Source organism: Ambystoma mexicanum, chromosome 11 (genome assembly GCF_040938575.1).
Source record: "Ambystoma mexicanum isolate Mex_15411 chromosome 11, UKY_AmexF1_1, whole genome shotgun sequence".
Taxonomy (NCBI): domain Eukaryota; kingdom Metazoa; phylum Chordata; class Amphibia; order Caudata; family Ambystomatidae; genus Ambystoma; species Ambystoma mexicanum.
This window is the reverse complement of record NC_090934.1, coordinates 971,082,554-971,095,877: the sequence shown is the minus strand read 5'-3', so window position 1 is coordinate 971,095,877 and position 13,324 is coordinate 971,082,554. Positions and strand designations below refer to the sequence as shown.

The window sequence follows — 13,324 nt, the reverse complement described above, 5'->3', positions numbered from 1 at the left end:
ACATCTGGCATGTGGACCAGAATGACCCTGGTGAAAATCTGGACTATTTGTATTTAGATGATCAGGATGACCCAGATGTCACTATCGTTGACACACTGGATGTTACAACGGCAGATAGCGGTCATACATCTCCTATTGATGTCCAGTTGATATACAACTACCTGCTCAAAAAAGCTGCTCACCATTTCAACATCCACACTGAGGAGACAGTCCCTGATAGTACTGATTTTGTAAAGAACATTCCTAATGAGAAGACGCCCTCAGCCAAGCAATTCCCATGATCCAGTCCATTAAAAAGAGAATTACTCTTCTAGTTCCACACCTTTGCTCACAAGCAGTCCATTCCAGAGTACCCTTACTTGGACGACTGGCTAATAACGGAGGACACTCCTCAAATGTGTCACCAAACACACACAGAACAGTCGACCTACTGTTCCAATTAGGATTCTCAAGAAATGAGAAAAAGTCAAGTCTAGTGCCCAGCCAAGTAAAACAATTTCTAGAGCCACTAATCAAAACGAATAACATATTAGTCTTCCCCCTCCGATGACAAGGTGCAAAACAATACTGTTTCAAACACCTCAGTATGTAGCCGGTCGTCAAGTAACGGAGCGAAAGACAATGTGCCTTCTAGGAATTATGGCTTCCTGCATCTATCTAGTGCCACACGCCAGACTGCACATGCGTCCGATGCATGTGCAGTCTGTATCATAGATACCCTTTCCTGTTGCCAAACTTGTTTTAAATTACACTGCTTGTCATTTTATACCCCGCTGTTTCGGTATCGGGTAATATTATCCCCACATATATGGTTGCGGTGTATAATATTGCCGGGAAAAGTTTGTGGCAATATTATATGGGTGACCATAAATATAGGGAAAGGGGCAGCAAAAAAAAACAATGTTTTTTTTTAAAAAAAAACGGTTTGGGGGGTTTGCGGGGTGTCCCCCCACATGTTCCATGCAATAATGTCCCCACAAAAAATTGCCATTTTTCGGCGATATTTTTGCATGGCGATATTTTTGAGGGGACATTATTACATGGAACCGCTGTTTCTTTTAACTTGTGTAACCTTTATTGCTCACTTTAGTGCCTTTCACTTTGCAGATCCTCTAATTTTAGCATTAGCCTGATTCTCTGTTTTACCTGTGATTTATTGTTTACCTAGTGTAATTTCCCCTTCCATCTGAGTGTGATTTGAATCAGATTCTGTTCAGCTCTCTGAACGCACCCGTGGGAACTCCATTTCCCAGCATCACCGGTAGTCCTTCCTGCCGTATTTATTTTTAAACTCGGTGTGAATGCGCCGGCGCAAAAGTGTCAAGGCAGTCTGTGACGCACGTGACCAAGACTCCTTTATGCTCCAATGTAATAGGTATTAAGTAAGTTCTATTGGCTATTGCTGCAGCCCGTACTATCTTCTCAGACCGGGCGACTTCACCCAGAGACAAGTTACCAGTGAACCGCCCCTCTATTCTGACGGCTCCGACAGGTACTGCTATGCAATCTGCCTTGCCGTTCGTGATGATTGCAAGAGATACTAGCCACGCTTCCACGGCCGCCATACTGACACCTCCTCTTTTACTGCCCATGAAATTTACCGACTGTAAGTCGCATGATGTGGTAAAGTACCCGCAAACTCCTGACTCTGCAACTAGTTCGCCCCCCCTTCTCGGTTCCAACCAGCTTCCCCACCAGAAAACCTCACCGCAATGCAATTAGTTTTCACCAAGCTTTGTTGTCTCTTACTGACTACTCTATCCTTGATTAAACATGCATTGGAAGTTAACCACTATATTGAAGATAATTTAGATCTATGCGCACTGACGTAAACTTGGGCTTCCACCTCCGTTGGCCCCTCCCTCAATTGAGCCATACCAGATGGTTATACTTTGTCTCACCATGAGTCTTTCTGGGAGAGGCGGCTGGGTTGCCTTTATCCTCAAGGATTCTCTGTCTGGGTGGTGCACATTAAAATTGGTATGAACTCCAAATCTACTGTGAACCTTCTTCTCATTTATTGCCCGCCCTCCCTTACAGCTAACTTTATCTCTGCCCTTTCCAATTATCTCCTACCACTATTAAAGCCCAATACCCAATATATCCGCCTCGGAGATTTTAATTATTGGCTTGGACACCTTAAGGACCCATTAGCTGCAGAATTAGATTCGGCGCTCTTAGAACTGGGTTTTGCACAACAAATTCACGTTCCTACACATCAGTCTAGCCATAGACTGGATTGGGTTTCAGCTGCCAATGTCTCATGCTGTGAGATTCAGGTTAATCATGTCCCTGATCGGTACCTTTACCTGTCAAAATTAAAAAACACAAGCCAGATTTTATTAAAATTCATAATTTTAAACCTAATACCTGGGACAAAATTGAACCTCTCCTGGACCCAGTGATTAATTTCACTGAGCATACTTCTATGCATACCATGTCCTCCATTCTCACGAACAATCTCAGCAGCATCTCCTCCTGCCTGGCTTCTGCCAAATCTAAAAAATCACTAGGCCCCAAAAGAAGTAATCTGTGGGTCTCAAAAGAATTACAAAAATCTAAATCCCTAACCCTTTCATTCTTGGAAAGCCAACTCTAACACAACGTCCGCGACGCTTATAAATCATCAGCAAAGTCCTATAAAATGGAGCTAGTGGATGCAAAAAAGACCTATCATAACCTCCAGATTCTTAACGCTAAATCGGATATGAAGGAACTTTTTAGGATCTTAAAGGAATCGGAATCCACCCCCCAGCCGCTCGGATTGTCGCCGCCTTCTGACGCCAACAAGTCCAAAATGGAATGCATAATAAACTTTTAGGCATTAGAGCCGACATTATCCAAAAACAGTCCACCATTTCCAACACCACCCATAATAAACCATATGTCAGAAATCCTTCGGTTTCTGAATTTAATTTCCATGCCATTTCTGAGGAAGATCTGCGGATCACCATCGAACACTCAAGGCAACTAAAATGCAAGGGCGATTCCCTGCTCTTCCTTGATCATTAAGTCTTGTCCCCCACTCCTCACAAAAGCAATCTGTAAATTTGTGAAATCCTCCTTATTAAAGGGCTGCATTCCTGATGATCTGAAACAAGCTTGGGTCACCCCCATCCTGAAGAAGCCAGAGCTTGCTGTTGACAACCCTCTCAAGTACAGACCAATTACCGACACCTCTTTTTTATTAAAGATCCTCGATTGTGTTGCGTACTTGAAAATTGCACTTCATTTGAACCAGCAGCCCATTCTTAACGTTTATCATTCAGGGTTCAGACAGGGTTATGACACTGAGACCTGCCTGCTGGACCTAAAGTCAAGACTCTTAGGAAGCATGGACAAAGGTCTAGCCTCCCTTTTTAGTTTCTTTGGATCTGTCCGCATCATTCGACCTGGTCGACCACACCATCCTGGTGTCCAGAATGGTGGAGGTTGCCAACTTCTCCCCCTCTGCAGCATCCTGGATTAAGTCCTTCTTGGCTAATAGGCAGAGTACAGTCTGCCTTTGGGAAGCCCAAGCCTCTCCAATTTCTGTGCTCTTTGGGGTTCCTCGGGGAGCCAGCACGTCTCCATGTCTCTCTAACCTCTATACAGCCCCCTTCTTCAAAATGCTAGGGGAGGAAGGTATTACCTTTTCGAATTATGCTGACGACACACAGATTCTAGTCCAACTTTCTGGAGTGCACTCCAAGGATGAAGAAGAGGTCAACGGAATCTTCACATTAATTGAAAACTGGATGATGTGCAATAATTTCGCTCTGAACAAAAGCAAAACAGAGTTGATGATAGTGGGAAACTCCAAGTATCTCACCAAACTGGACCCTGTATACAAATCATTCAGGCTAGAATCAGTCGAATTTTTTCCTCAATCAAAACTAATACTAGTTGTGGTACTAGACCAGTCGCTTAACATGAGAGCCCACGTGAGTAACATCGTCTCAGCTTCCGTCTATTATGTGAAACTATTAGCCCACCTGAGACCTTTCACCTTGCAAGCTAATGTAGAATCCATTGCCAGAGCCATAGTTTGGGCAAAGATTGACTATTGCAGTAGCCTCTTGGTCAGTGTCTGCAAAGTTGACTCCAACAGACTCCAGGTAGTCCAGAATGGAGCCGTTAAATTAATCGCTGGCATAGCCCGACAGGATCATGTTTGAGGCTAGGCGTTTCCTACACTGGCTCCCTGTTGAGGCTTGATCCAAATTCTATAAATGTAAATGTAGACTGGGTATAATGCCCACATACCTGCAAGACCATATCCTAGAGAAGGCTAGCATCAGGTCATTAAGATCGTATAACCAGAGCCTGTTGGAACTTCTGCAATGCAAACTTAAAAAGGTTGAGAACTGGGCCTTCTTCATTGCCGCACCCAAACTCTGGAACTCATTACTGCAGACCCTCAGACAACAAGAGAGCCCTTAAGACTTGGCTCTTCTACTGACTTCTGAAATGACATTCATCAAAGGCTTTCCCTAACCAGCTGAGACTCTGTCCTCTCTTGTTCTCTGTATTTGTTTCTTTGTCTCCACCCTCACGCTTTAGGGTTCACAGCAGCGCGATACAAATTCATTAAAGTAAAGTAAAAGCAAGAGTGGTGAACGAAACAATGATCGCAAGGCAGTGGTATGTGAGACAATCAATTGGAGGTTTTGCAACCTCTACTTCAATCGCTGCAGTGGTGGTGCAAAGACAACCTGTTAAAGGGAAAGCCTTTCAACACACCAGCAATCGAAGCCACTCTTACAACAGACACATCCCTGACAGGGTGGGGAGCTCATTTTTTCCATCACACTGCACAAGGGGTGTGGACATAGGCAGTAACCAAGAAGCATATCAACCTTCTGGAACTGCTAGCAGTCTTCAAAGCACTTCAAGCATTCAAGACCCAGTTAGTACACAAACAGTCCTCATCCTAACAGACAGCACCACAGTCATGTTCTACATAAACAAACAGGGTGGGGAACACATTCTCCAGGGATGTACAAATTAGCCTAAACCATTTGGCTGTGGATCTAAAACGCAACATGTTTCTCTTAGTTCAACATGTTCCAGGGGACCTCAATTCACTGGAAGACGTACTAAGCAGATGTGTGGTGCTGCCTTCAGAACACGAGTGGCAATTAAATGTCTTCTCAGATTGGGGTTCCCAGAAATATACCTGTTCGCTACTCAGGATAACGCACAATGCCTATGGTACACGCCCAGGTTTCCCCAGAAAGTTACAAAAGAAACGCCCTACTAATTAATTGGTCAGGGAAATGTGTGTATGCTCCCCTCCCCCAGCCCAGCACTTCTTCTCAACAAAATAGTTCACAAGGTACACCGGGTAAAAGTAACACTTATCCTGATAGCTCCTATGTGGGCATGACAAACATGGTTCTCACACCTACAGATGATGTCCCTGTGTGCTCCCATGAAACTACTGTGTCCAACCAACATGTTGACACAGGATCAAGGGACAATACTCCACCCGTGCCCTCGGACATTGAACTTAGCTGCCTGGCTCCTGAGGTCATAGAATGTGATCACCTCAACCTGGACCAATGATGTATGGAAATTCTTAAAGAGGCACGTAGACCAAACATACGGCATTGCTATTTTAACAAATGGAAGTGTTTTTTGTTATGGTGCAAGACACCTTCACTCAATCCAATGCAATGCGCACCATGTAATATAGTTCACTATCTACTATACCTATAAGACTCAGGCTTGGTCTTTAACTCACTAAATGTTCACCTAGCGGCTCTCTCAGCATTCACCTCTTCACAAAGCAAAGTTCTGTTGTGGAAAATGCCACGTTTCATTACATTATTTTTGAAAAGTAATACACCTTGAATCCTGGGAAAGGGGGTTCACACAGGTTGCTAAAACTGTATCGATATATTGTGAATGCCATTGTTGATGCTAACTGAATTGCCATATATTTTCTTTTGTATTTGATGTTTAGAGTGAGGGGCCAGCATTACTGTGTTAGAATGTTTCCTCTTAATTTTGTTAGGCAGGGAAACCCACAGTAGAGAGGGCAAGTGAGGTATTTTGAGATTATTTTTGTTCTAATAAAATGGCATATTTTGAACAAGTATCAAACAGTTGTCTGCCTCACATTGTTGACCCCTCACACTGGCCACTTGGTGATGTTTCCCTCCTGCGCTGCTACCTAATCTTTCCCTCTTACCCCCTCCTCATAGTTAATCACCCCCTCTTGTCTCAAGGTTTCTCTGCTCCTTCCTGTCGGTTTCCAAGCATCTGTGATGCAGAGTGGAAGCCCTGCTCAGCATGATGTATCAGCTGTGCTGACTGTGCCCTTATGGGGCTAGTACTCCATCTCTACAGCAACTGACGATCCCATGACCAGTGAATGGGACAAAGTGGGGGTGACAATTGGAACCTTCCGGGGCCATCATTCACTAGGTTGGGGAGGTCTCAGCCCTGTTAGTCACCACGCTATAAGCCCCAAAAATAAGGTAGATTACTATCACATTTGATAGACATCACCCAGGGACAAACATTGAATGCTTAAATGGCACTCCTGCCCTGGGTTTTATGGGCTACAAAGTGAGGCACATCAAAAATGGGCTTCATGGGCAGAAGGACTTCTATTTAAGTCCCTCCGAACGTAAACAAAAATGCATACAATATAAGCAAAATGTTTAGGAGTCCCGGAGTCGGGGGACCGAACACCAAAAGGTGGGCTTGGTGATTGGATGAAGCCCGGGCAAACATGGTCTATGTGCAGCAGACTTTGACCTGGGGTCAAAAACTTGGGGATCCACTGTATACCACTATGCACTAAGGGCTGCCCCAATCCTAACTAAGACCCTGCCCTGAAGCACCCCTACATCCAAAGAGTAGGGCAGATAGATATCGGCGAGTGCAGAAGGGGAATTGAACATGGCACAATGACAGTGCTCGACTATCTCCTTATGTCCATGCTTGGAAAGTAATGGATTAATTTTCTTAAATTACTTGTATGATGTGTTCGCAAACATATTGAATATAGAGTTCTCATTACCAACGAGTTTATTGTTTTTTTTTTTTTTTACCTTTACCTTATAATTTTATATGTAGGAGGCAAGCAATAGTTTGAATACATGTTTTCTCTTCTCCTTTAGGACAAAGGCAAATTTTGTTTAACATATGAAGCTTCCATGACCCGGCTGTTCAGGGAAGGAAGGACTGAAACTGTGCGTTCATGTACCATTGAATCGTGTGACTTTGTTCAATCCATGGCAGATCCAACCCAAACTGTGAGTTGAACTTTGAAAAGTTCTTAAATATGCCCAATGAAGAGTAGCCTTGTGCAAGTTATTGCAGATGTGTATAAGTGTGTAGTTGGACCGAGTTACAATATACTGTTGAATTTCATGTGGTGTGTCCATGCGGGTGGGAGAAATAATAAACTGTTGGAAACAAAGTAGAAAATGGTAACACTTGCACCCATCTATCCATTCAGTAACGTTTATCGATTTTGCTGCTGGCCAAGTCCACCTTCCAACTTAGATTTTTGCTTTGAACTGTGCATGGTTTTCCATTTAATGTTCTCGAACCCATCAGAAATGAAAATTACTTTTATTGTGAGGGAGGAGTGCTTTTTTGCAGCTATTGTTTTTTTTTCCATCATGATTCCCGAGAGTTGACGAACATAATGTCTCATGTGAAACGAGTGCTTTTAAAACGAGCAGTGCCTGAAAGGTATTAGAGTAAGGCACACGTTAAACCAGCAACACGTCACTGCAGGCGCCATTCATATTTGCACATGCTTTGCTTATTCAGCAACCTTATGGCTGGTTTCAGATGGTCATTGTTGAGAGCTTTTTCGTCTTCAATAGAATTGTCAAACCCAGCCCTAATAACTTGCTTGTTCTAATCGACTTCACCAGGGATGCGTTATCCAATTTTCCCATTATACTGTAAGGCCAAATGTATATGTTCCTATTCTTTTTGATGTATTAGCAGCATCTATAAGCGGGGTAATTTTTTTTTTTTGCTTGTCTTCTTTTTCTTTGAAAATCCATGATCTTTTCCATTTAACACTTATGGCGTTGCAGCATTACACATTGAGATATTTTTGCTGTAGACTTCTTTAAATATCTATCATTACAAGGTGGCAGCACCAGGAACCATATAATTAAAAGAAAATGGCTCTGCCACTGTTTTTCTTTTAAATCCTTATTGGGTAAGAATTGATGTAGTAACACTCTGCTTGGTATTAGGTAACCCACTTTTTGGTATAGGTGTGTACTACACAAGTTGGTAGTGTGGCTGAGGGGTAAATGTGAGCTGTAGTAATGAAATTCATATTTACAAGTAACTAAGTACTTATTTAACATCAATTTTTAAATAAGCATTCTTCAAAAGGGCAATTTATGTAACAATCAAATATACTTTAAAAATACTTTTCAGGATCAGCACAAGTTAGTAGATACTCTTTAGCGATGCTACATTCACAATTCCCACACCTTGAGGTGACGTCATTCACAAGGACAGTAATGGCATTTATATATCACTAGTTATACTTTGCAGATTCTGAGGTTCGCAGAAAGGAAAGGTTAAAGGAAGGAAAAAGCTTAAACCGATTCTCAGTACATGTGACTATATTAAAATCTTCCAATGAAGTCTAGACAAGCCTTTCCCAGCAGTAACGGTCTAAAACAAGTTACCTCCTATGAAGAAACATAAAAATTAAAGTCAATGGGCTAAAAGAGTCGGCAGGGAGCCAGGACAGCCAAAGTCAATTGGAGCACAGTCTATGGAGCTGAGGCACTTCTTGGATAAAAGTCTTGCACAAAGTTAGAGTTTGTAAAGATCCCTTGTTGGGTCACAAGTAGGAAAGCTTGTGAAAAACAGAGTTGGAATCAACTCTAAGGGTAAGCCACTGCAAGTCTCAGCTGAGAAAAGCAAAGCTCAAGACAATGAGGGAAGTACCCGAAGTCTAAACAGTACTTCTGGTTTGAAGAGTGGTCCAGCTGAATTCTGTCCTGTTGCATCGATGCAGATCCTGGGTTCCTGAGCCTCAGTTGTGGGGACAAGAGAGAGGACGTTTGGATGACTGCTGCTGCAGCAATTTGGAGGTCGCCGGCAGCTACGGGCTCTTTTCGGATCAGCAGCACTTTGCGGTTTCAGTGCTTGGTAAACAGCACCTCTGTGGATCTCGGTTACTGGTTGGGCTTCCTTCACTCCTTGAATCCTGCACTCTGGTGAGAGTACTCGAGCTCAGGTCGTTCTGCTTCTGGAGGGTCCTTAGGAGACTCATGGAGCTTCTGGCCAGATTGCAGACCTTGCACTCGACTACGGATTTCCCGACCCCTGGCACTCAGTTCTTGCAGCATCGAAGAAGTACAGCCAATCGGGGAAGATGGTCCATTGGAGTTTGTCTCGGGTTTAGTTGGTCTCACTAACCGAAGGGAAGAAGTCATCCCTTTCGGAGCTTCTCTTATCGATCAGAAAAAGGAGTTTCAGCACAGCAGCAGGGTTTCACCGGGCAATTCAAAGGTCCAGGCGCATGCAGCACGCATCATTTACGGTTTCTTCATAAGGTGTTTCTGCCAGTGGTCAACTCTGCCTCTAGCCCCAAAACCCTCGCCTTTTAAGCAGGTTTCTCGCATTCATGGACAGCCTGGACTGTCAATCACACAGCAGGGTGGCTGTCCTGAAGGAACAGACAGCCGATCAGGACTGGTTGCATTCAGGCATTCCTATAGACAAAGGACAGGGGAGTTTCGGGACCCTCTCTCACATCCTGTCCTTCCAGACACACTGGAGCAAGAGGTGGGCTTCAGGTCTGAAGCCTGCCTAAGGCAAGACAAGCAAAGACCTCAAATCTGTTTTGACGCACAGAGTAAAACCCAAGAAAGACCTCAGAAACCAAAAATGGGTGAAAAAAGAAGTCCAGGGCCATTTTGACAAAATGGTCACCCATGGGTGCTGTACTACAGCGGAGGGTTCAGCCTGCGGTAGAAAAGCACATTGGTAGGAAAAATTAAACCACTGCCACCAGCCATTTAACGTAGTGAGGGTAAAATAAACATGTTACATGACAATGTAGGATAAGGGGCTACTAGGTAACTCCCCCCCAGCACTCCACATAAGATGGTCTGTGCTGGACCTACAAAGAGAAAAGAGGTAAAATAATTTCACTTTACTATTCTTGGGAACTGTAGTTCACACAAGAAAAGGTATTTAAACCTTAAGAGAAATCTGAAGTATTTCTCAGTGACACTGCACTGAAGGTGTTGTATGTCATCATACACAAAGCAGATGCCTATGGAGTTTGGCAGACTCCAAAAACAGTGAAACCACAAAATCTAAATCGGGTAAAAACACATGAGGGAGTGAGGAAACGGGCTCACTCACTCCAGGGTTCAAATTAAAAAGTTCTAAAGTCCAGCAAAAGAGCTGGGGGTCCCGAAGGTGGGAGGAATTAAGCACTAAAATGAATATTCTCCCTAACATTCCTGTTAGGACGTTTTTTTCTGAAGTCCAGCTAAGGGCTTATAAAAGCCATACAACTGAGTCAGTACAAAACTCCACTCTTAGTATAAGGCTGTACCACCTGAGCTTTGGGTAGCGTAGACGGAGCAGCCAGGATTATCTTGGGCGGCTGAGAGGTCTTTAGTAAAGTACAAAGAACCTGTAGCATTCAAATGGTTCAAAATAAACACTTAAAGTATTATTAAAAAAAATAAAGGCCAAGGAAATCTTGGTGGGTAAATACTTTGTCATAAAGTCATGAACACAATATAAAAAAGCAACACAATGTTTAAGGTACACAGACAAAGCATAGACCTTTTTCAGAATCACTAACAGCATTTCTAGGCAAGTCAGACCTAATTATACACATTTAGAATAGAACACACCTATTCAGGGAGTGTAAAACCACTAGTTACATTTAGATGTCTTTACAGTTAGTCAAGGGTAGTAGACCCTGTCAGTCATGCAGTGACACTCCGTTAAGAAATCACTTGGTAAACCAACCCTGTTACCAGGATACTTTTCTGAATAGCGGAACACAAATTCATGAAACAGTATAAAGCTATAACTGCATTCAGGATAACTGTTATACCAGGTGAGTAAGACCTAATATTGCAATAAACTATTCTGATGCTGGTTAATCTGCTTAGAATCACATGCTATGCATATAGTCCGACATCCAGTGGTAACCGGAGAGTATTGCATCTTGTCTGTCAAGAATCGAAAGGGGGTGTCGACATGGGCGTGCCTGTAACACTATCCCACCGTGACGTGTAGTGTACCCAAAATCTCTCATGCGTTGAGGTCCCTCAGATTGTTTTTTCCACCCAGCATACTGGTCGCCTTATGCGGAGCTCGTCCAGAGACATTGCTATTGTTATCCTTTCGAACCTTGGTCGTTTATTATAAAGTTATTGAATATTATCCTATTGTCCATTCCTTCGGAGGTTTGCTATCTACGCTGAAGCCGGTTCCACGGACCTTCGACAGACAGTGTTCAGGTCGGGGCTGCCGACCACGTTGCCGAGCCCTCTGGCCGGCCTACACAGTAGGCAGAGTGGGGTCTGGGTGGACATTTCCTTTTCTGAGAATGTCTTTCCCTTTCCTCTCTCTTTGTTCCCTGGGTCTCTTTGTCACTATATTTTTCCTCAGCTATGGAGATGACTTAGTTTAGGTTTTGCCCTTCTTGTAAGACCAAACTTCCTTGGAGGGATTAACACCGTAAGTGTAATAGGTGTCTGCCCCTGAATCACGACGAGACGGCTTGTGCGGCTTGCAAGCTCTTGCGTCCAAAGACACTAAAGAAGCGCCGGGTTAAGAGTTGGGCGGCCTTCGGAATGTTGCAGGTCGAGTCTAGTTCTCCCGCTGCCACAACCGCCGATTGTGACGAGGGGCTAAGTGACGAACAGACCTCCGATTCGGAGGCCATTGACCTCTCGGCAGAGCATTCCCGCTCTGCGGGACACAAATCAAAAGGAATTCTTGGAAGGCACTGGAGGGATTTCTTCGATGTTAAAGGAGAAATCGTGACGTTCTGCGACGGAAGATACGTTACAAGAGCCTTTTCCACCCCTAGACTCCTCTGGTTCATCTATTTGGACCAGGGAGACATTTGAGGGATGTATTGATAGTTTAGAGAGTTTTGTACAACTCTGAGATGTCCACGCCCAAGAGGCTTCGGGAGGAGAGTGCCTTTCCACCTGTGGCTAAACTTCAAAAGGTTTTTGATCCTTCTCAGGAAGAAGAAGAAATATATACTTACGACCTCACTGGAGATGAGATTCCTGTGGACCAATACAATCAGGATGAATATCGGGTTAAGCGGTGGGCGGCCTACGGAATGTCGCAGGTCGAGTCTAGTTCTCCCGCTGCCACAACCGCCGATAGTGACAAAGGGCTAAGTGACGAACAGGCCTCCGATTCAGAGGCTATTGACCTCTTGGCGGAGCATTCCCGCTCTGCGTTGTCCGTCCCCGGCCTCGTCAGGCAAGACTCAGGTCCTGCTATGGGGACTGTACACCCCGGCGACAAGGACGCACACTCTTTACACACTAAGGACACAACCCTCGGGACGTCTTCGACAAAACAATCGGAGCGCCCCATAGCGCAAACGGGCACACCGAATATTTCGGCCGTGCCTGCCGATCGTCAGGAATGGCAGCCCTCCCCACAACCGCATGTGCGCATTGCGACCGGGCATTCTAAATTTGAGGGCGCTGCCCCCAATATTCAAGAGACCGTCGAGACGCATCGGAAGAAGGCGTCCACGGTTGAGAAGGCCCGGTTCTGCTGAAAACAACCGCAGGATCGAACTAGACACCTTTCTGCCTCTGAAGAGGTTGCCGAAAGCATCGCTAGGATTATTTCAGCGGATAATCAGAAGCAACAGTCCATACCTAAGGACAAACCTAGGGATTAATCAAAATCCAGGGATAAGTTGTTGAAGGAATCATCGGAACCCACAGAGAGGCCTAAGGACAAACACAAGGACACAAATCAAAAGGAATTTATGGAAGGCACTGGAGGGATTTCTTCGACGTTAAAGGAGAAATTGTGACGTTCTGCGATGGAAGATACATTACAAGAGCGTTTTCCACCCCTAGACTCCTCTGGTTCATCTATTTGGACCAGGGAGACATTTGAGGGATGTATGGATAGGTTAGAGAGGTTTGTACAACTCTGAGATGTCCACGCCCAAGAGGCCTCGGGAGGAGAGTGCCTTTCCACCTGTGGCTAAACTTCAAAAAGTCTTTGATCCTTCTCAGGAAGAAGAAGAAATATATACGTACAACCTCACTGGAGATTTGATTCCTGTGGACCAATAGAATCAGGATGAATATCGCTTTGCTGACAC

General features: G+C 44.3%; 1 protein-coding gene across 5 annotated transcripts in view; it reads left to right on the top strand.

Moving 5' to 3' along the window:
* The window catches only part of CPT1A (carnitine palmitoyltransferase 1A), a 634,145-nt gene that overhangs the window by 508,022 nt on the left and 112,799 nt on the right, over positions 1-13,324 (top strand). For all 5 annotated transcript variants that reach the window (XM_069624124.1, XM_069624123.1, XM_069624122.1 and 2 more), the window contains exon 15: positions 7,113-7,247. In XM_069624124.1, coding sequence (XP_069480225.1) covers positions 7,113-7,247 — 135 coding nt within the window. The remainder of the gene's footprint in view (positions 1-7,112; positions 7,248-13,324) is intronic.